Consider the following 19,743-nt stretch of genomic DNA (forward strand, 5'->3'; position numbering starts at 1 on the left):
ACATATAGAAACAAACAGGACACAGAACAGAAACATACACTCATCCCTGCTGGACAACATCTCCCACCCCATGCAGGAGACTGTGACAGCACTGAGCAGCTCCTTCAGTGGCAGGCTGCGGCACACACGGTGTGGGACGGAGAGCTTTCGCAGGTCTTTCCTCCTCACTGCTGTCAGACTCCACAACAAAGACTTTAACTGATCAAACACACACATCCACACACTCTGAGTGCAATACTCTTTTTCTGACAAAGTTGTATTTTTACTCAGTTGTATAAAGCATTTGCATTCTATTTCTATCCTATTGTATATTTTATTCTATTTATTGTACTGTATATAGTATTTTATTTTATTCTATAATTAATGGGAGGTGAAGAGGGACAGCAGACATTAGTCAGGTACAGACGCAGCAGCTCAGTGCTCTGTTATGTTGTTATTTTAAAAAGGTAGATGTGCCCTCTGATCATGGATAATCAGTCTAATGAAAGAAGTTTCATTCTGTCAGGATTTAATGAGACGATGAATTTCACAGTACCCCTCTTCTCAGTTACTTTACTGTATTACTGTGGGATTTTGTTCTTCAATATTTCTCTTGTGCTGCTCATTGTCTTCGATGAAAGCCTCCATGAACCTATGTACATTTTCGTGAGTAGCCTTTGCATTAATGCACTTTATGGGACCACAGGTTTCTACCCAAAATTCCTTTCAGATTTACTGTCATCTTCTCACAGAATCTCCTATGAAGGGTGCCTTTTACAAGGTTTTGTCATGTATTCATTTGCTTGCTGTGATTTGTCTATTTTAACTGTCATGGCCTTTGACAGGTATATGGCTATATGTCGACCTCTGCACTACTACTCTTTCATGACTAAGAGGAGGCTTTCACAGCTGGTGTGTTTCTCCTGGCTGACACCTTTCTGTGTTTTTGCCATTAATGTCCTGCTTACAGCAAGACTCAAGTTATGTGGTATAAAGATTCAGAGAGCCTTGTGTCTAAACTGGTTAATTGTTCAACTTGCTTGTACTGAAGCTGACACTTTTTCAAATAACATCAGTGCATATGTGATAATTGTCATTTATCATTTTCATTGGCTTTTCATAATTTGCACTTACATATATATTATTAAAACATGTGTGAGGTCCAGAGAGGACAGAGTAAAGTTTACGCAGACCTGTGTGCCCCATCTGACTTCTGTGATCATAAATGCCACTGTACTGGCTTTTGATGCGATGTACTTGCGCTTTGGCTCCAGAGATTTATCCCAAAGCCTCAAAAACTTCATCGCTCTTGAATTTCTCATCATCCCTCCAGTTATGAATCCTCTCATGTATGGATTTAAACTCACCAAAATACGAAACAGAATCTTGAGTTTAATTTATTTGAAAGGGAAATGATTTCCATTAAGGTTAGATTTCCTTATTTAAAATAATTCAAAAATATTCAAAACAGATGCAGCAATATAAATACAAGTCTTTCTGAAGGCACTTGATTCAGAAACATTTAGTCATGTTTGCCTTGTCTAAGGAAAAAGGATTCTGCATGAGTTTTTAAGTACTGTTGTAAAATTCATCTATATACCATTCAGAAATCATCACAAATTGATATTTCATTTCTTTGCCTTGCTGTGTCTTGATGTTCAAGGTATATTAGCTGATATATGTGCAAGTTGATTAAACAGGTTTATTTCAAAGTGTTTTAGGTTTAAAGTAAACAAAATATTGTATGAAATATTCTGTTGTAAAGGGCTGGTTAGTGCAGGCATCCCTGTGTGTTACATCTCAGTTTATCACAAAGGTCAGTTAACAATGCTTAATCTTTCTTTTTTTCAATAAACACATTACATGTATAAATATAAGGATCAGTGTTATTAGGTTGTATTTTTTCAGTAGTATTTATGTATTTATATAGGGTTTTTTATTATTATTATTTTGGAAAAATAGTAATAGTAATTGAACTGTTACCTACTTTTATTTGGCTTTTTTTTTGTTTTTAAATTTATATGTAAATTTCTCTCTGTACATTAATGACACCATAATTCTGAATTTTTAAAATCTGATCAAATATCCCCATTGCTTGACATACTGTAGTATTTACTACTTTAAAAATTAAAGTTTTGTTTAGCATATCAAGCATAAAATTGTGCTGTTGTTTTTTGAAGTTTTTCAATCCCATAGCATAAAAAAAACCCCAACAAAAACCAATGCAATAATAGTATTTCAACAGTAACTCCCTTCTCTTCTACTCCTTCCTCGCCTTAACTAGGAAGGAGGCTCTCTCAGCTGGTGTGTTTCTCCTGGCTAACACCTTTCTGCCTTTTCTCCATCAATGTCCTGCTAACATCAAGACTCAAGTTGTGTGATATAAACATTCAGAGAGTCTTGTATCTAAACTGGTTAATAATTAAACTTGCTTGTCCTGATGTTGACACCTTTAGAAAAAACATCAGTGCAAATGTAACACTTATTGTTTATCTGTGTCATTGGCTTTTTAGAATTTGGATTTGGATAAAAGAACTTCAAAATTAAGAGTTTCTTGTTCACCAAATAAAAATGGAGCAAAATAAAATTTCAAAAATGTACATTATTCTCTTGTACATGACAGCAAATGAAGGCCTCATAACATTAACTATAAATGCACTAAGGCAACCAAGTCTCAGTAAAAACATTATTGTTTACTTAAATTTGACCTTTAGACTATCAAAGATCTAAAGACAACTAACACATATTTTACCTTTTAAAAATTTATTATTATTGTTTCTTGTTTTTTACATTTTTTCAGATGTAAACTAAAATGCATTTCCACTTCTGGTTTTAGGTTTAATCCAGGTCATCTTATCGTTTGAACTTAAGGTGTCATAATGCCATATCTCTAACACGTTCCATTGAGATGTAAATTGTTCAATTTATTGTCATTTACAGTAAATAGGTTTATGTTTCTCAAGTAACAGACTCATATTTATATCCTTTTTTCAAGCATAAAATGTTTGAGTCTCAAGAGTGACGTGTTTACTGTGGCTCAAAGTTTAGCCAGTTTTTCGGGTGCCTCTGTAGTCTCGCTCATTGTACACTTATATCATAAGGCTAATTCAGAAAATATAACTGACATGATGATGTCTATATTTAACAGAATATCAGTTTCACAGTTTGCAAATTAATTCAAAGACAGGGGAAGAAAGAAGTGATTGCTTAGTAGGTTATAGATTCATGCTGCTTTAAAACTACCTTCTTTCCACAGAGCTGCTGTTAAAAAATAAAGGCCTGACAGTACTATATACACAGCAAGTGTGTTTTTGTTTATGAGTTGGCACCACACATTGTACAAGGTTCATGTTAGCACAGAATTCTGGGCCCTATGTATAAACAGTCTCTATATATGTGACACAATGTGATGTGTGGAAGGAAGAGAGGACTCAAACACAGGACTCGCAGGCTGGTGAAGGATGTGGATGATGTTTATTGTGAAGCCAGGATGAACAGAACATGAGAAGACGGACTGACTATACCAATTGAATAAATGAATGAATGAGTGAGGGAGTGAGTGAGTGAATTAATAAATTAATGGTTGGCTGGCTGACTGGATGGACTGAACTGAAAACACACATGAGGAATGGACGGAATGACAAGACTGGGAACTGAGGGCTTAGATACACAGTGTGGAGTTGTGATATGATGTGATGACATTAGGTTGCTGCATTATAATGTGAATGTATAATATTGTTGTCAGGCCTCTGTGTAACTGTAGGAGAAAAATAGTTTGATAGAAACAGCATTAGAATAGAATAGAATTATCCTTTAATTGTCCCACAAGGGGAAATTTGGTTGTAACCGCAGCCAGAAAGACACATATAGAAACAAACAGGACACAGAACAGAAACATACACTCATCCCTGCTGGACAACATCTCCCACCCCATGCAGGAGACTGTGACAGCACTGAGCAGCTCCATCAGTGGCAGGCTGCGGCACACACGGTGTGGGACGGAGAGCTTTCGCAGGTCTTTCCTCCTCACTGCTGTCAGACTCCACAACAAAGACTTTAACTGATCAAACACACACATCCACACACACTGAGTGCAATACTCTTTTTCTGACAAAGTTGTATTTTTACTCAGTTGTATAAAGCATTTGCATTCTATTTCTATCCTATTGTATATTTTATTCTATTTATTGTACTGTATATAGTATTTTATTTTATTCTATAATTAATGGGAGGTGAAGAGGGACAGCAGACATTAGTCAGGTTCAGACGCAGCAGCTCAGTGCTCTGTTATGTTGTTATTTTAAAAAGGTAGATGTGCCCTCTGATCATGGATAATCAGTCTAATGAAAGAAGTTTCATTCTGTCAGGATTTAATGAGATAATGAATTTCACAGTACCCCTCTTCTCAGTTACTTTACTGTATTACTGTGTGATTTTGTTCTTCAATATTTCTCTTGTGCTGCTCATTGTCTTGGATGAAAGCCTCCACGAACCTATGTACATTTTACTGAGCAGCTTCTGCATTAATGCACTTTATGGAACCACAGGTTTCTACCCAAAATTCCTTTCAGATTTACTGTCATCTTCTCACAGAATCTCCTATGAAGGGTGCCTTTTACAAGCTTTTATCATGTATTCATTTGCTTGCTGTGATTTGTCTATTTTAACTGTCATGGCCTTTGACAGGTATCTGGCTATATGTCGACCTCTGCACTACCACTCTTTCATGACTAAGAGGAGGCTTTCACAGCTGGTGTGTTTCTCCTGGCTGACACCTTTCTGTCTTTTTTCCATTAATGTCCTGCTTACAGCAAGACTCAAGTTATGTGGTATAAACATTCAGAGAGCCTTATGTCTAAACTGGTTAATTTTTAAACTTGCTTGTCCTGAAGCTGACACTTTTCCAAATAACATCAGTGCATATGTGATAATTGTCATTTGTTATTTTCATTGGCTTTTCATAATTTGGACTTACATATATATTATTAAAACATGTGTGAGGTCCAGAGAGGACAGAGTAATGTTTATGCAGACCTGTGTGGCCCATCTGACTTCTGTGATCATAAATGCCATTGTAATGGCTGTTGATGTGATGTACTTGCGCTTTGGCTCCAGAGATTTACCCCAAAGCCTCCAAAACTTCATCACTCTTGAATTTCTCATCATCCCTCCAGTTATGAATCCTCTCATGTATGGATTTAAACTCAGCAAAATACGAAACAGAATCTTGAGTTTAATTTATTTGAAAGGGAAATGATTTCCATTAAGGTTAGATTTCCTTATTTAAAACAATTCAAAAATATTCAAAACAGATGCAGCAATATAAATACAAGTCTTTCTGAAGGCACTTGATTCAGAAACATTTAGTCATGTTTGCCTTGTCTAAGGCAAACATATATTTGGACTAGACTAATTTTACTAATATTCTTTGTTATATTTGTCATAATATGACATAAATTTGTCATGTGTCATATTTGCTCAATCCAGCACGAACATTAAATGAAAACAACATTTTTTTCATGTTTTTGACTAAGAATTTCATTTGAAAAGGATTCTGCATGAGTTTTTAAGTACTGTTGTAAAATTCATCTATATACCATTCAGAAATCATCACAAATTGACATTTCATTTCTTTGCCTTGCTGTGTCTTGATGTTCAAGGTATATTAGCTGATATATGTGCAAGTTGATTAAACAGGTTTATTTCAAAGTGTTTTAGGTTTAAAGTAAACAAAATATTGTATGAAATATTCTGTTGTAAAGGGCTGGTTAGTGCAGGAATCCCTGTGTGTTACATCTCAGTTTATCACAAAGGTCAGTTAACAACGCTTAATGTTTCTTTTTTTTTTTTTCCTATAAACACGTTCCATATATAAATATAAGGATCAGTGTTATTAGGTTGTATTTTTTCAGTAGTATTTATTTATTTATATATAAAGGTTTTTTTATTATTATTTTGGAAAAAAAAGTAATTGAACTGTTACCTACTTTTATTTTGCATTTTTTTTGTTTTTAAATTTATATGTAAATTTCTCTCTGTACATTAATTAATGACACCATAATTCTGTACTTTTTGAAATCTGATCATATATCCCCATTGCTTGACATACTGTAGTATTTACTACTTTAAGAATTAAAGTTTTGTTTAGCATATCAAGCATAAAATTGTGCTGTTGTTGTTTTTTGAAGTTTTTCAATCCCATAGCATAAAACAAAAACAAAAAACAATGCAATAATAGTATTTTAACAGTAACTCCCTTCTCTTCTACTCCTTCCTCGCCTTAACTAGGAAGGAGGCTCTCTCAGCTGGTGTGTTTCTCCAGGCTAACACCTTTCTGCTTTTTCTCCATCAATGTCCTGCTAACATCAAGTTGTGTGATATAAACATTCTGTCACGGCTGTCGAGGCGAGCCATGTGGTATTGACGGGAGAAAGGACCCAAATCGCAGGCAGTAGATGATAATGCTGGTGATGTTATATTTACACAGTGGTGAGATGACAAAACAGGCAAGAGGGAAGACAAAACTAAAGACCTAAACTGGGAAAGCTAAATGACAAACCTGAGAGGGTACCAGAATGGGGTGAGAGGCAGAGAGACACTGACGAGGGACAGGACACCGTGGACCACAGAGTAACGCAGACTGACACGGCGTAACGCAGACGAACCGGCAACAGGCAGGAGAACACACAGGGCTTAAATACACACACCAGTAATCAGGGGATGAGAGACAGAAGGGCAACACAGCTGGGAGAAATCAGAGCTGACGGGACAGAGGAAACGTAAACTGAACACACTCACATCAGACAGAGACCTTCACAATAAGACAGGAAACTCAGACACAGGGAACCAAACAAGACACAGAACTAAACAGACAGATTCGCAAACAGACGGGGTGACACCATAGACAGACAGACCGAATATAACACATAGAACTCGAACAATAATAATCATCATAATAATAAACTAAAAGCGCTGGGTCACCGACCCAGGACCATGACAGTACCCCCCACCTCAAGGGCTGGCACCAGACAGCCCAACACAAGAAAACGAAAGAAAAACACAAAAACCGCCCAAAACAGAAAACAACCCGAACAGGGCGGGCAGCGGGGGTCCAGGAAGGAGGGCTCGAAACAAAACACCGAAGCACAAGAAAGCCCCAAAACAAAAGAGGAGTCCAAAAAAGAACAGTTCAGGGGGCCGGCCGTGCGGACGGCAACGGCGGCGACGTGGAAACAGTTCAGGGGGCCGGCCGTGCGGAAGGCAGCGGCGGCGATCCGGGGTCCGGCCGTGCGGAAGGCAGCGGTGGCGACTCAGGCGAAAGGGGTCCAGGGGCCGGCCGTGCGGAAGGCAGCGGAAGGCAGCGGAAGGCAGCGGAAGGCAGCGGCGGCGATTCAGGCGAAGGGGGTCTGGGGGCCGCCTACGATGGAGATGACGCCCGACCAGTGGCCTGGAAGGCGGCCAATAAACCACAGACCCAGACGAGGCTGGACCAGGCGACGCCGAAGGCGAAGACACGGAGGCTGGGCCAGACGAGGATGAAGCAGCTGAAGCGGAGGCTGGGCCAGACGAAGGCGAAGCGGAGGCTGGGCCAGACGAGGATGAAGCAGCTGAAGCGGAGGATGAAGCCGGAGCTGGCGACGCTGACGATACTCCTCGGGCCCCCCAGCTGACGAGGCAGGAGGCTGGACGGGCTCCTCGGGCCCTCCAGCTGACGAGGCAGGAGGTTGGATGGGCTCCTCGGGCCCTCCAGCTGACGAGGCAGGAGGTTGGATGGGCTCCTCGGGCCCTCCAGCGAGAACAGTCTCAGGACCAGTGGGCACAGGGACCTCTGGCAGGCACAGAAGAGAACCAGCAGGTGCACGGGCCCCTGGCAGGGACAGAACAGAACCAGCAGGTGCACGGGCCCCTGGCAGGGACAGAACAGGACCAGCAGGCGCACGGGCCCCTGGCAGGCACAGAACAGGACCAGCAGGCGCACGGGCCTCTTGCAGGCACAGAACAGAACCAGCAGGTGGACGGGCCCCTGGCAGGGACAGAACAGAACCAGCAGGCGCACGGGCCCCTGGCAGGCACAGAACAGGACCAGCAGGCGCACGGGCCTCTGGCAGGCACATAGCAGGCTGCAGCTGCACAGAGCATTGACTCTGCTCAGGCAGCAACAGCCGGGTGCAGTCCTCAGCTGGCTTCTTAACCTCCAGGGGTCCAGAGTCAGCTGGGGGCTGAAACCCAGCCTCAATGGAGGCCCTGGAGTGCATCTCAGTCTCAGAACTGGCCAGCCTTTGAGGAATGTTGACATTATTAGATTTGTCTCTCTGCTTGGAATGGATGGGCGAAGAACAGTGTTTTTCAGGTTGAATTGACTTGTATTGTTGTACAGGTGGAGAAACTGACACAGGATGCAGGGCTGGTGGCTGCTGAACAGGAGGCTGAACTGAGGGTGACTGACATAATGGTTGTGATGACAATGGTGGTGGAGTGGGAGACTGAATGGATGATAAGGCTGATGATTCTTCTGCCAACTGGGCTACTGACTGGGCTAGGGATTGCAACATAGTTTGCAGTAAGTCTGGCTGTGACTGTAACTGAGCTATGGGTGGTGAGGCTGAATGTGGTGGAGGTGGCGACTGAGCTTCTGGCCCGGCGGCTAACCGAGCTTCTAGTAGATAGTCTTTTTTATTTTCAGATTCCGGATTAAAAGTCCTGGTTAGCATAACACAGGACTCGGAAGAGGCAGAATGAAAGCAGTCCTTTAAATCCTCAGAGCATGTGTTAACGGACCTTGGAGTATCTGACAAAGAATTAACCGTTTCTGAATTAATCTTTTCACATTTGAATAAACCTGAGTTGACTGGCATTGAATTACTAGACTCAGGATCAACTGACAGAGTGGTCATGAATGCAAGCTCAGATGGAACAGAAAAAAAACTCTGTGTTCCTGACTCACAGAATCTGCCGGTAACTGACGGCCGCGTGGACGTCGCTTCCACCTGGGAGAAGGGGCAAGAGCGGCAGGGGAAGCGGGCGGTGATATGAGCCAGCTCTGAAGTGGCTGCTCCTGCTGTGGGGTGGATAGGCTGGGTGGAATGAGGATGATTCCCAGTGCTTTGTAAAAAGCCTGGGCTGGTGTGAGCTGGCCACTGGGGGGCTGCATGTAAATGAAACAGTCACTCTCACTGACCCCGAGGGCTTGCTTGGCGAGCGAAGGATGACGGCGGCGTGACCGCCGTTTTGCCCGGAAGGAGGGAGAAGCCGACTGAACGGGCGGCATTTTGTCCGGCTGAGAGTCCTCTGGTGGACTGGGGAGAGGATCTTCCAGTAAGCCAGGCAGGTCAGCTGTCGCAGTTGGGGGGTGAAGATGAAGTGTGTTGAGGATGAAGTCCTGTACGAGTGGGTGAAGTGAATCCAGCAGCCAGGGGTGATTGGAAACTAGCCGCTGTAGTCGGGCCTCCAGAGCATGACGAAGTTCCTCCCCCTCATGCTCTAGCCACAGATTAGTCCATCTTGAAACTGAATCGGTTAATTCCTCCCGAACCTCCTTGGAAGGTGCGAATGCCGCTGGGTCCATGTTTGGCCGGTTCGTACTGTCACGGCTGCCGAGGCGAGCCGTGTGGTATTGACGGGAGAAAGGACCCAAATCGCAGGCAGTAGATGATAATGCTGGTGATGTTATATTTACACAGTGGTGAGATGACAAAACAGGCAAGAGGGAAGACAAAACTAAAGACCTAAACTGGGAAAGCTAAATGACAAACCTGAGAGGGTACCAGAATGGGGTGAGAGGCAGAGAGACACGGACGAGGAACAGGACACCATGGACCACAGAGTAACGCAGACTGACACGGCGTAACGCAGACTGACACGGCGTAACGCAGACGAACCAGCAACAGGCAGGAGAACACACAGGGCTTAAATACACACACCAGTAATCAGGGGATGAGAGACAGAAGGGCAACACAGCTGGGAGAAATCAGAGCTGACGGGACAGGGGAAACGTAAACTGAACACACTCACATCAGACAGAGACCTTCACAATAAGACAGGAAACTCAGACACAGGGAACCAAACAAGACACAGAACTAAACAGACAGATTCGCATAAAGACGGGGTGACACCATAGACAGACAGAGACACAGACCGGATATAACACATAGAACTCGAACAATAATCATCATCATAATAAACTAAAAGCGCTGGGTCACCGACCCAGGACCATGACACAATCAGAGAGTCTTGTATCTAAACTGGTTAATAATTAAACTTGTTTGTCCTGATGTTGACACCTTTAGAAAAAACATCAGTGCAAATGTAACACTTATTGTTTATCTGTGTCATTGGCTTTTTATAATTTGGACTTACATATATCTTATTAAAACATGTGTGAGGTCCAGAGAGGACAGGTTAAAGTTTACGTAGACCTGTGTGCCCCACCTGATCTCTTTGATGACTTTCCTGTTTTTTCTTGATCCAGTGTACATGATATCTGGCTCTATACGTTTACCTCAAAGCCTCCAAAACTTCATCACTATTGAATTTCTCATCATCCGTCCAGTTATGAATCCTCTCATATATGGATTTAAACTCACCAAAATACGAAACAGGATATTGGGTTTATTTTATTTTAAAAGAACTTCGAAATTAAGATTTTCTTGTTCACCAAATAAAAATGGAGCAAAATAAAATTTCAAAAATGTACATTATTCTCTTGTACATGACAGCAAATGAAGGCCTCATAACATTAACTATAAATGCACCAAGACAACCAAGTCTCAGTAAAAAGCATTATTGTTTACTTAAATTTGACCTTTAGACTATCAAAGATCTAAAGACAACTAACACATATTTTACCTTTTAAAAATTTATCATTATTGTTTTTTGTTTTTTACATTTTTTCAGATGTAAACTAAAATGCATTTCCACTTCTGGTTTTAGGTTTAATCCAGGTCATCTTATCGTTTGAACTTAAGGTGTCATAATGCCATATCTCTAACACGTTCCATTAAGATGTAAATTGGTCAATTTATTGTCATTTACAGTAAATAGGTTTTTGTTTCTCAAGTAACAGACTCATATTTATATCCTTTTTTCAAGCATAAAATGTTTGAGTCTCAAGAGTGACGTGTTTACTGTGGCTCAAAGTTTAGCCAGTTTTTCGGGTGCCTCTGTAGTCTCGCTCATTGTACACTTATATCACAAGGCTAATTCAGAAAATATAACTGACATGATGATGTCTATATTTAACAGAATATCAGTTTCACAGTTTGCAAATTAATTCAAAGACAGGGGAAGAAAGAAGTGATTGCTTAGTAGGTTATAGATTCATGCTGCTTTAAAACTACCTTCTTTCCACAGAGCTGCTGTTAAAAAATAAAGGCCTGACAGTACTATATACACAGCAAGTGTGTTTTTGTTTATGAGTTGGCACCACACATTGTACAAGGTTCATGTTAGCACAGAATCCTGGGCCCTATGTATAAACAGTCTCTATATATGTGACACAATGTGATGTGTGGAAGGAAGAGAGGACTCAAACACAGGACTCGCAGGCTGGTGAAGGATGTGGATGATGTTTGTTGTGAAGCCAGGATGAACAGAACATGAGAAGACGGACTGACTATACCAATTGAATGAATGAGTGAGGGAGTGAGTGAGTGAATTAATAAATTAATGGTTGGCTGGCTGACTGGATGGACTGAACTGAAAACACACATGAGGAATGGACGGAATGACAAGACTGGGAACTGAGGGCTTAAATACACAGTGTGGAGTTGTGATATGATGTGATAACATTAGGTTGCTGCATTATAATGTGAATGTATAATATTGTTGTCAGGCCTCTGTGTAACTGTAGGAGAAAAATAGTTTGATAGAAATCGCATTAGAATAGAATAATCCTTTAATTGTCCCACAAGGGGAAATTTGCTTGTAACAGCAGCCAGAAAGACACATATAGAAACAAACAGGACACAGAAGAAAAACATACACTCATCCCTGTTGGACAACATCTCCCACCCCATGCAGGAGACTGTGACAGCACTGAGCAGCTCTTTCAGTGGCAGGTTGCGGCACACACGGTGTGGGACGGAGAGATTTCGCAGGTCTTTCCTCCTCACTGCTGTCAGACTCCACAACAAAGACTTTAACTGATCAAACACACACATCCACACACTCTGAGTGCAATACTCTTTTTCTGACAAAGTTGTATTTTTACTCAGTTGTATAAAGCATTTGCATTCTATTTCTATCCTATTGTATATTTTATTCTATTTATTGTACTGTATATAGTATTTTATTTTATTCTATAATTAATGGGAGGTGAAGAGGGACAGCAGACATTAGTCAGGTACAGACGCAGCAGCTCAGTGCTCTGTTATGTTGTTATTTTAAAAAGGTAGATGTGCCCTCTGATCATGGATAATCAGTCTAATGAAAGAAGTTTTATTCTGTCAGGATTTAATGAGACGATGAATTTCACAGTACCCCTCTTCTCAGTTACTTTACTGTATTACTGTGTGATTTTGTTCTTCAATATTTCTCTTGTGCTGCTCATTGTCTTGGATGAAAGCCTCCATGAACCTATGTACATTTTCCTGAGTAGCCTTTGCATTAATGCACTCTATGGAACCACAGGTTTCTACCCCAAATTCCTTTCAGATTTACTGTCGTCTTCTCACAGAATCTCCTATGAAGGGTGCCTTTTACAAGCTTTTATCGCGTATTCATTTTCTTTTTGTGATTTGTCTATTTTAACTGTCATGGCCTTTGACAGGTATATGGCTATATGTCGACCTCTGCACTACTACTCTTTCATGACTAAGAGGAGGCTTTCACAGCTGGTGTGTTTCTCCTGGCTGACACCTTTCTGTCTTTTTTCCATTAATGTCCTGCTTACAGCAAGACTCAAGTTATGTGGTATAAACATTCAGAGAGCCTTATGTCTAAACTGGTTAATTTTTAAACTTGCTTGTCCTGAAGCTGACACTTTTCCAAATAACATCAGTGCATATGTGATACTTGTCATTTGTTATTTTCATTATGTTTTCATAATTTGGACTTACATATATCTTATTAAAACATGTGTGAGGTCCAGAGAGGACAGAGTAATGTTTATGCAGACCTGTGTGGCCCATCTGACTTCTGTGATCATAAATTTCACTGTAATGGCTGTTGATTGGATGTACTTGCGCTTTGGCTCCAGAGATTTACCCCAAAGCCTCCAAAACTTCATCACTCTTGAATTTCTCATCATCCCTCCAGTTATGAATCCTCTCGTGTATGGATTTAAACTCAGCAAAATACGAAACAGAATCTTGAGTTTAATTTATTTGAAAGGGAAATGATTTCCATTAAGGTTAGATTTCCTTATTTAAAACAATTCAAAAATATTCAAAACAGATGCAGCAATATAAATACAAGTCTTTCTGAAGGCACTTGATTCAGAAACATTTAGTCATATTTGCCTTGTCTAAGGCAAACATATATTTGGACTAGACTAATTTTACTAATATTCTTTGTTATATTTATCATAATATGACATAAATTTGTCATGTGTCATATTTGCTCAATCCAGCACGAACATTAAATGAAAACAACATTTTTTTCATGTTTTTGACTAAGAATTTCATTTGAAAAAGTATTCTGCATGAGTTTTTAAGTACTGTTGTAAAATTCATCTATATACCATTCAGAAATCATCACAAATTGACATTTCATTTCTTTGCCTTGCTGTGTCTTGATGTTCAAGGTATATTAGCTGATATATGTGCAAGTTGATTAAACAGGTTTATTTCAAAGTGTTTTAGGTTTAAAGTAAACAAAATATTGTATGAAATATTCTGTTGTAAAGGGCTGGTTAGTGCAGGAATCCCTGTGTGTTACATCTCAGTTTATCACAAAGGTCAGTTAACAATGCTTAATGTTTCTTTTTTTTTTTTTCCTATAAACACGTTCCATATATAAATATAAGGATCAGTGTTATTAGGTTGTATTTTTTCAGTAGTATTTATTTATTTATATATAAAGGTTTTTTTTATTATTATTTTGGAAAAATAGTAATTGAACTGTTACCTACTTTTATTTTGCATTTTTTTTGTTTTTAAATTTATATGTAAATTTCTCTCTGTACATTAATTAATGACACCATAATTCTGTACTTTTTGAAATCTGATCATATATCCCCATTGCTTGACATACTGTAGTATTTGCTACTTTAAAAATTAAAGTTTTGTTTAGCATATCAAGCATAAAATTGTGCTGTTGTTGTTTTTTGAAGTTTTTCAATCCCATAGCATAAAAAAAAAACCCCAACAAAAAACAATGCAATAATAGTATTTTAACAGTAACTCCCTTCTCTTCTACTCCTTCCTCGCCTTAACTAGGAAGGAGGCTCTCTCAGCTGGTGTGTTTCTCCAGGCTAACACCTTTCTGCTTTTTCTCCATCAATGTCCTGCTAACATCAAGTTGTGTGATATAAACATTCTGTCACGGCTGTCGAGGCGAGCCATGTGGTATTGACGGGAGAAAGGACCCAAATTGCAGGCAGTAGATGATAATGCTGGTGATGTTATATTTACACAGTGGTGAGATGACAAAACAGGCAAGAGGGAAGACAAAACTAAAGACCTAAACTGGGAAAGCTAAATGACAAACCTGAGAGGGTACCAGAATGGGGTGAGAGGCAGAGAGACACTGACTGTCACGGGCTGCGATGGCAGACCGTGGAGTGACAGTGAAAGCAGGGCCCAAACGCGAGACTCTAAGTGAAGGACAGTGGATTTATTTACAGGAGGTGAAAAACACACAACTATATACAAAATCCCAGCACTGTGGTCCCGTGGTGATTCTCCCTGAATCCCACACAGTGCAGATGTCCGTGAGAAGTGAAAGGTGGCGACTCCAAAAAACTCCAATTCCCACACCGTGACTTTAGAGGCGTACTCCGCTCCCGATTCCTGGTAACACAAAAGGCAGGGGGTTAGCAGGGGATCTGTTTCCGCGGAGGTTACGTAAAAGCTCACGGCAGTACTGACGAGTTCTGACTCAAGGATCCAGCGTCGGCCTCAGCTCAGCTGCAGTCCTAAATGCCGTTCCTAGACGAGCGTAATCTGCTGCAGCTGGCAGAGGACGACGAGCGGCAGGTGCGGCCGTCTCTCGAGTAGACCACTTCCGGGTTCGCAGTCTCCTCAGCGAACCCACACCTCCGGAAGCTCACACAGAGACACATGGAGAGATGGAGAGCAAACCAATACAACACACGGAAAACATAAACATAAACATACACCGAAAATGCCTGAGCCCTGGGTCCCTAGACCCAGGCCATGACAGTACCCCCCCTCTAAGGGTCGGCTCCCGACGACCCAAAAACACAAACCAAAAACAACAGTACAACCAACCCAGGGCGGGCGGCGGGAGGTCCAGGACGGAGGGCCCCAAAACCACTCCGCTAAACAGCCACTACAAAGCAACAACAGAAAAACACAGTTCAACAGTCCAATCCCCCGGTCCAGCGGCAGCAAACACAGTTCCGGCGGCCGACCCGCAGGATGGCAAAACAAGCGGGACCCGCCGCGGGTTAGACAGTGGCGGCAAAACAGTTCAGGTGGCCTACCTCTAACCCCTGGATGGAAACGCAGCAGCTCCGGCGGGCGGCCACGGTTCCGGCAGCCGCGGCGGAACGGTTCCGGTGGCCCGCCACGGGTCCGGTGGCGCTGCTCCTCCGGCGGCCTGCCACGGGTCCGGTGGCGGCGGAACGGTTCTGGTGGCCTGCCACGGGTCCGGTGGCGGCGGAACGGTTCTGGTGGCCTGACACGGGTCCGGTGGCGGCGGAACGGTTCTGGTGGCCTGACACGGGTCCGGTGGCGGCGGCGCTGCTCCTCCGGCGGCCTGCCACGGGTCCGGTGACGGCGGAACGGTTCTGGTGGCCTGCCACGGGTCCGATGGCAACGTCGCTGCTCCAGTGAGCAACAGCGAGGCGTGGCACATGGTCTATGACGAGCCGGTCGCTGACGTGGACGCACTGGACGTGGATGGCGTGGAGGCCGCGCTAGACGTGGAGGTCCCTCCGGTTCGCTGACCTCCGCCTGAGCGGGTCCCTCCTCGGCTGGCAGCGAGAGCCCCTCCTCGGCTGGCAGCGAGAGCCCCTCCTCGGCTGGCAGCGAGAGCCCCTCCTCGGCTGGCAGCGAGAGCCCCTCCTCGGCTGGCAGCGAGAGCCCCTCCTCGGCTGGCAGCGAGAGCCCCTCGGCTGGCAGCGCCGGTTGTTCCTTCCGCTCGCCGAGCTCCTCTGCTGGTGGTTCGCTGAGCTCCTCCGGCTCGCTGAGCTCCTCCGGCTCGCTGAGCTCCTCCGGCTCGCTGAGCTCCTCCGGCTCGCTGAGCTCCTCCGGCTCGCTGAGCTCCTCCGGCTCGCTGAGCTCCACAGCTGGCGACGCGGGCTCCTCCCGCTCGCTGAGCTCCTGCTCGGGCATGCTGAGCTCCTCCGGCTCGCTGAGCTCCACAGCTGGCGACGCGGGCTCCTCCCGCTCGCTGAGCTCCTGCTCGGGCATGCCGAGCTCCTCCGGCTCGCTGAGCTCCACAGCTGGCGACGCGGGCTCCTCCCGCTCGCTGAGCTCCTGCTCGGGCACGCCGAGCTCCTCCGGCTCGCTGAGCTCCGGCTCCCGCTCGCTGGGCTCCGGCTCCCGCTCGCTGGGCTCCGGCTCCCGCTCGCTGGGCTCCGGCTCCCGCTCGCTGGGCTCCGGCTCCCGCTCGCTGGGCTCCGGCTCCCGCTCGCTGGGCTCCGGCTCCCGCTCGCTGGGCTCCGGCTCCCGCTCGCTGGGCTCCGGCTCCCGCTCGCTGGGCTCCGGCTCCCGCTCGCTGGGCCCCACAGCTGGCCGTGCGGGCACCTCCGGCTGCGCTCCAGTCACAGATGGATGATCCGAAGATGGTGATGCGGTGTACGCAGGCGGGGAAGGTGAAGGCAGAGCCGGTGAAGAAGATGGCTGAGGGGTGACTACATGCGGATGAGATGACGACGGCGCTACATCCACAGATGGTGAAGCCGCCAGCGGCATGGAGACTGCTGAATGAGGCGACGCTAGTCGTACTGTAGGCCGGCTTGCAGCAGCGTCACCATCCACTGAAAACAAAAAAGAAGATGGGGTGAGAAATGAAAAAGTGTCCTTATTACTCACCACAGCCGGTTCTTGAGATGTCCGGGAGGGCGGCTGCGGTGAGGAACGCCGGCGGCGCGAACGTCGTTTCCATGTAGACGTCGGGGCCGGCGTCTCAGGCTGTGAATCCACCAGCTGTCCGGGCCGGTGAGCAGCCTGAGGAGGAGAGTGGAGGTGGAGGGTGGAAAGCAGGAAGTCCAGGACAACTGAATTAAGGGAGTCCACCAACCAGGGGAATTCAAACAGCATCCCCTGCAGCCGCCTCTCCACGGCGCGACGCAACCCCTCCGTGGGCTTCTCCCACCACAACTCACACATGCGGTAAACCTTGTCCATAACCTCCCCCCTGAGCCTCTCCTCAGAGACCGCTGGGTCCAGACGTGGCGCTGTAAACCGAACTGAAGGTGGCTGCTGATCAGCTGACTGAACAAACATAGCCCCAGAATAAAGAGTTCCAGACGAAACAGTCTTGATTCCTGGATTTGAAAGAACGTCAGGCGCACAGTCTTCTGAACCTATGGGAGAATAATCGCTCTTAAAACGAAAAGTTCTATTTTCCCAAACCGGAGAAACACGAGCTGTAGTGTTCATGAAGCTGGCGGAATGTGACGAGGGCGGAATTTGATGTGGCTGCTCCTGCAGTGATGTGGGAGTGCTGGGTGTGTCGGGTGGCACGAGAATAATCCCTAGCATCTTATAGAATGCCTGAGCGGGCGTAAGCTGATTGCTGTCAGGCTCATAGTAATCCTCCCGGGACCGGCTAGGGCGTTCTCTGCGAGACCGGGGCGTCCGCGGAGAGGAAGCAGACGAGTGGGCCGAAGGGTAGGCTGCCAGCGAGGAACGGCAGCACGGAGGCCCTCCAAGCACTAGTCGGGTCCCGTCAAAACGGGAGCTGCGCTTCCGCGGTGAGTCCGCTGGGTCCATAGTGGCTGGATCCTTCTGTCACGGGCTGCGATGGCAGACCGTGGAGTGACAGTGAAAGCAGGGCCCAAACGCGAGACTCTAAGTGAAGGACAGTGGATTTATTTACAGGAGGTGAAAAACACACAACTATATACAAAATCCCAGCACTGTGGTCCCGTGGTGATTCTCCCTGAATCCCACACAGTGCAGATGTCCGTGAGAAGTGAAAGGTGGCGACTCCAAAAAACTCCAATTCCCACACCGTGACTTTAGAGGCGTACTCCGCTCCCGATTCCTGGTAACACAAAAGGCAGGGGGTTAGCAGGGGATCTGTTTCCGCGGAGGTTACGTAAAAGCTCACGGCAGTACTGACGAGTTCTGACTCAAGGATCCAGCGTCGGCCTCAGCTCAGCTGCAGTCCTAAATGCCGTTCCTAGACGAGCGTAATCTGCTGCAGCTGGCAGAGGACGACGAGCGGCAGGTGCGGCCGTCTCTCGAGTAGACCACTTCCGGGTTCGCAGTCTCCTCAGCGAACCCACACCTCCGGAAGCTCACACAGAGACACATGGAGAGATGGAGAGCAAACCAATACAACACACGGAAAACATAAACATAAACATACACCGAAAATGCCTGAGCCCTGGGTCCCTAGACCCAGGCCATGACACTGACGAGGGACAGCACACCGTGGACCACAGAGTAACGCAGACTGACACGGCGTAACGCAGACGAACCGGCAACAGGCAGGAGAACACACAGGGCTTAAATACACACACCAGTAATCAGGGGATGAGAGACAGAAGGGCAACACAGCTGGGAGAAATCAGAGCTGACGGGACAGAGGAAACGTAAACTGAACACACTCACATCAGACAGAGACCTTCACAATAAGACAGGAAACTCAGACACAGGGAACCAAACAAGACACAGAACTAAACAGACAGATTCGCAAACAGACGGGGTGACACCATAGACAGATAGACCGAATATAACACATAGAACTCGAACAATAATAATCATCATAATAATAAACTAAAAGCGCTGGGTCACCGACCCAGGACCATGACAGTACCCCCCCCTCAAGGGCTGGCACCAGACAGCCCAACACAAGAAAACGAAAGAAAAACACAAAAACCGCCCAAAACAGAAAACAACCCGAACAGGGCGGGCAGCGGGGGTCCAGGAAGGAGGGCTCGAAACAAAACACCGAAGCACAAGAAAGCCCCAAAACAAAAGAGGAGTCCAAAAAAGAACAGTTCAGGGGGCCGGCCGTGCGGACGGCAACGGCGGCGACGTGGAAACAGTTCAGGGGGCCGGCCATGCGGACGGCAACGGCGGCGACGTGGAAACAGTTCAGGGGGCCGGCCATGCGGAAGGCAGCGGCGGCGATCTGGGGTCCGGCCATGCGGAAGGCAGCGGTGGCGACTCAGGCGAAAGGGGTCCAGGGGCCGGCCGTGCGGAAGGCAGCGGAAGGCAGCGGAAGGCAGCGGCGGCGATTCAGGCGAAGGGGGTCTGGGGGCCGCCTACGATGGAGATGACGCCCGACCAGTGGCCTGGAAGGCGGCCAATAAACCACAGACCCAGACGAGGCTGGACCAGGCGACGCCGAAGGCGAAGACACGGAGGCTGGGCCAGACGAGGATGAAGCAGCTGAAGCGGAGGCTGGGCCAGACGAAGGCGAAGCGGAGGCTGGGCCAGACGAGGATGAAGCAGCTGAAGCGGA

The 19,743-nt window shown here is 45.5% G+C and overlaps 4 protein-coding genes and 1 long non-coding RNA gene across 6 annotated transcripts; 3 read left to right on the top strand and 2 right to left on the bottom strand.

Annotated features, from left to right (window-relative positions):
* The first annotated feature begins 259 nt into the window (after positions 1–259).
* Positions 260–2,567, top strand: LOC145421012 (olfactory receptor 6N1-like). The gene has a single exon (XM_080290717.1). The coding sequence runs from the start codon at positions 451–453 to the stop codon at positions 1,393–1,395; it is 945 nt and encodes a 314-aa protein (XP_080146843.1). The 5' UTR covers positions 260–450; the 3' UTR covers positions 1,396–2,567.
* Positions 2,568–4,217: 1,650 nt separating this feature from the next.
* LOC145421070 (olfactory receptor 4B13-like) lies at positions 4,218–5,236 on the top strand. The gene has a single exon (XM_080290830.1). The coding sequence runs from the start codon at positions 4,292–4,294 to the stop codon at positions 5,234–5,236; it is 945 nt and encodes a 314-aa protein (XP_080146956.1). The 5' UTR covers positions 4,218–4,291.
* Positions 5,237–12,275: 7,039 nt separating this feature from the next.
* On the top strand, positions 12,276–13,395 carry LOC113008197 (olfactory receptor 4B13-like). The gene has a single exon (XM_026145439.2). It carries the CDS (start codon positions 12,372–12,374, stop codon positions 13,314–13,316), a length of 945 nt encoding a protein of 314 aa, XP_026001224.2. The 5' UTR covers positions 12,276–12,371; the 3' UTR covers positions 13,317–13,395.
* Positions 13,396–14,730: 1,335 nt separating this feature from the next.
* LOC113027505 (uncharacterized) lies at positions 14,731–17,070 on the bottom strand. 2 transcript variants are annotated; one of them, XM_080290986.1, is made up of 2 exons: positions 15,016–17,070; positions 14,731–14,927 (listed from the first exon to the last, which is right to left on the bottom strand). In XM_080290986.1, the coding sequence occupies exon 1, from the start codon at positions 17,016–17,018 to the stop codon at positions 15,159–15,161; it is 1,860 nt and encodes a 619-aa protein (XP_080147112.1). In that variant the 5' UTR covers positions 17,019–17,070; the 3' UTR covers positions 14,731–14,927; positions 15,016–15,158. The 2 variants fall into 2 exon arrangements, with proteins under 2 accessions (XP_080147112.1, XP_080147111.1); XM_080290985.1 differs by having other exon boundaries at positions 15,006–17,070.
* Positions 17,071–18,118: 1,048 nt separating this feature from the next.
* LOC145421110 (uncharacterized) lies at positions 18,119–18,683 on the bottom strand. Its single transcript, XR_013902401.1, has 2 exons — positions 18,394–18,683; positions 18,119–18,315 (listed from the first exon to the last, which is right to left on the bottom strand). It is a non-coding gene; the product is annotated as an uncharacterized LOC145421110 (long non-coding RNA).
* Positions 18,684–19,743: the final 1,060 nt, after the last annotated feature.

This window comes from Astatotilapia calliptera, chromosome 16 (assembly GCF_964374335.1).
Source record: "Astatotilapia calliptera chromosome 16, fAstCal68.1, whole genome shotgun sequence".
NCBI classification, from domain to species: domain Eukaryota; kingdom Metazoa; phylum Chordata; class Actinopteri; order Cichliformes; family Cichlidae; genus Astatotilapia; species Astatotilapia calliptera.

Excerpts from the sequence above, each read along its gene's own strand:
- LOC113027505 (XM_080290986.1), bottom strand. The coding sequence starts at position 17,018 with ATGCCGCTGGCGGCTTCACCATCTGTGGATGTAGCGCCGTCGTCATCT.
- LOC145421070 (XM_080290830.1), top strand. The coding sequence starts at position 4,292 with ATGTGCCCTCTGATCATGGATAATCAGTCTAATGAAAGAAGTTTCATT.
- LOC145421012 (XM_080290717.1), top strand. The coding sequence starts at position 451 with ATGTGCCCTCTGATCATGGATAATCAGTCTAATGAAAGAAGTTTCATT.
- LOC113008197 (XM_026145439.2), top strand. The coding sequence starts at position 12,372 with ATGTGCCCTCTGATCATGGATAATCAGTCTAATGAAAGAAGTTTTATT.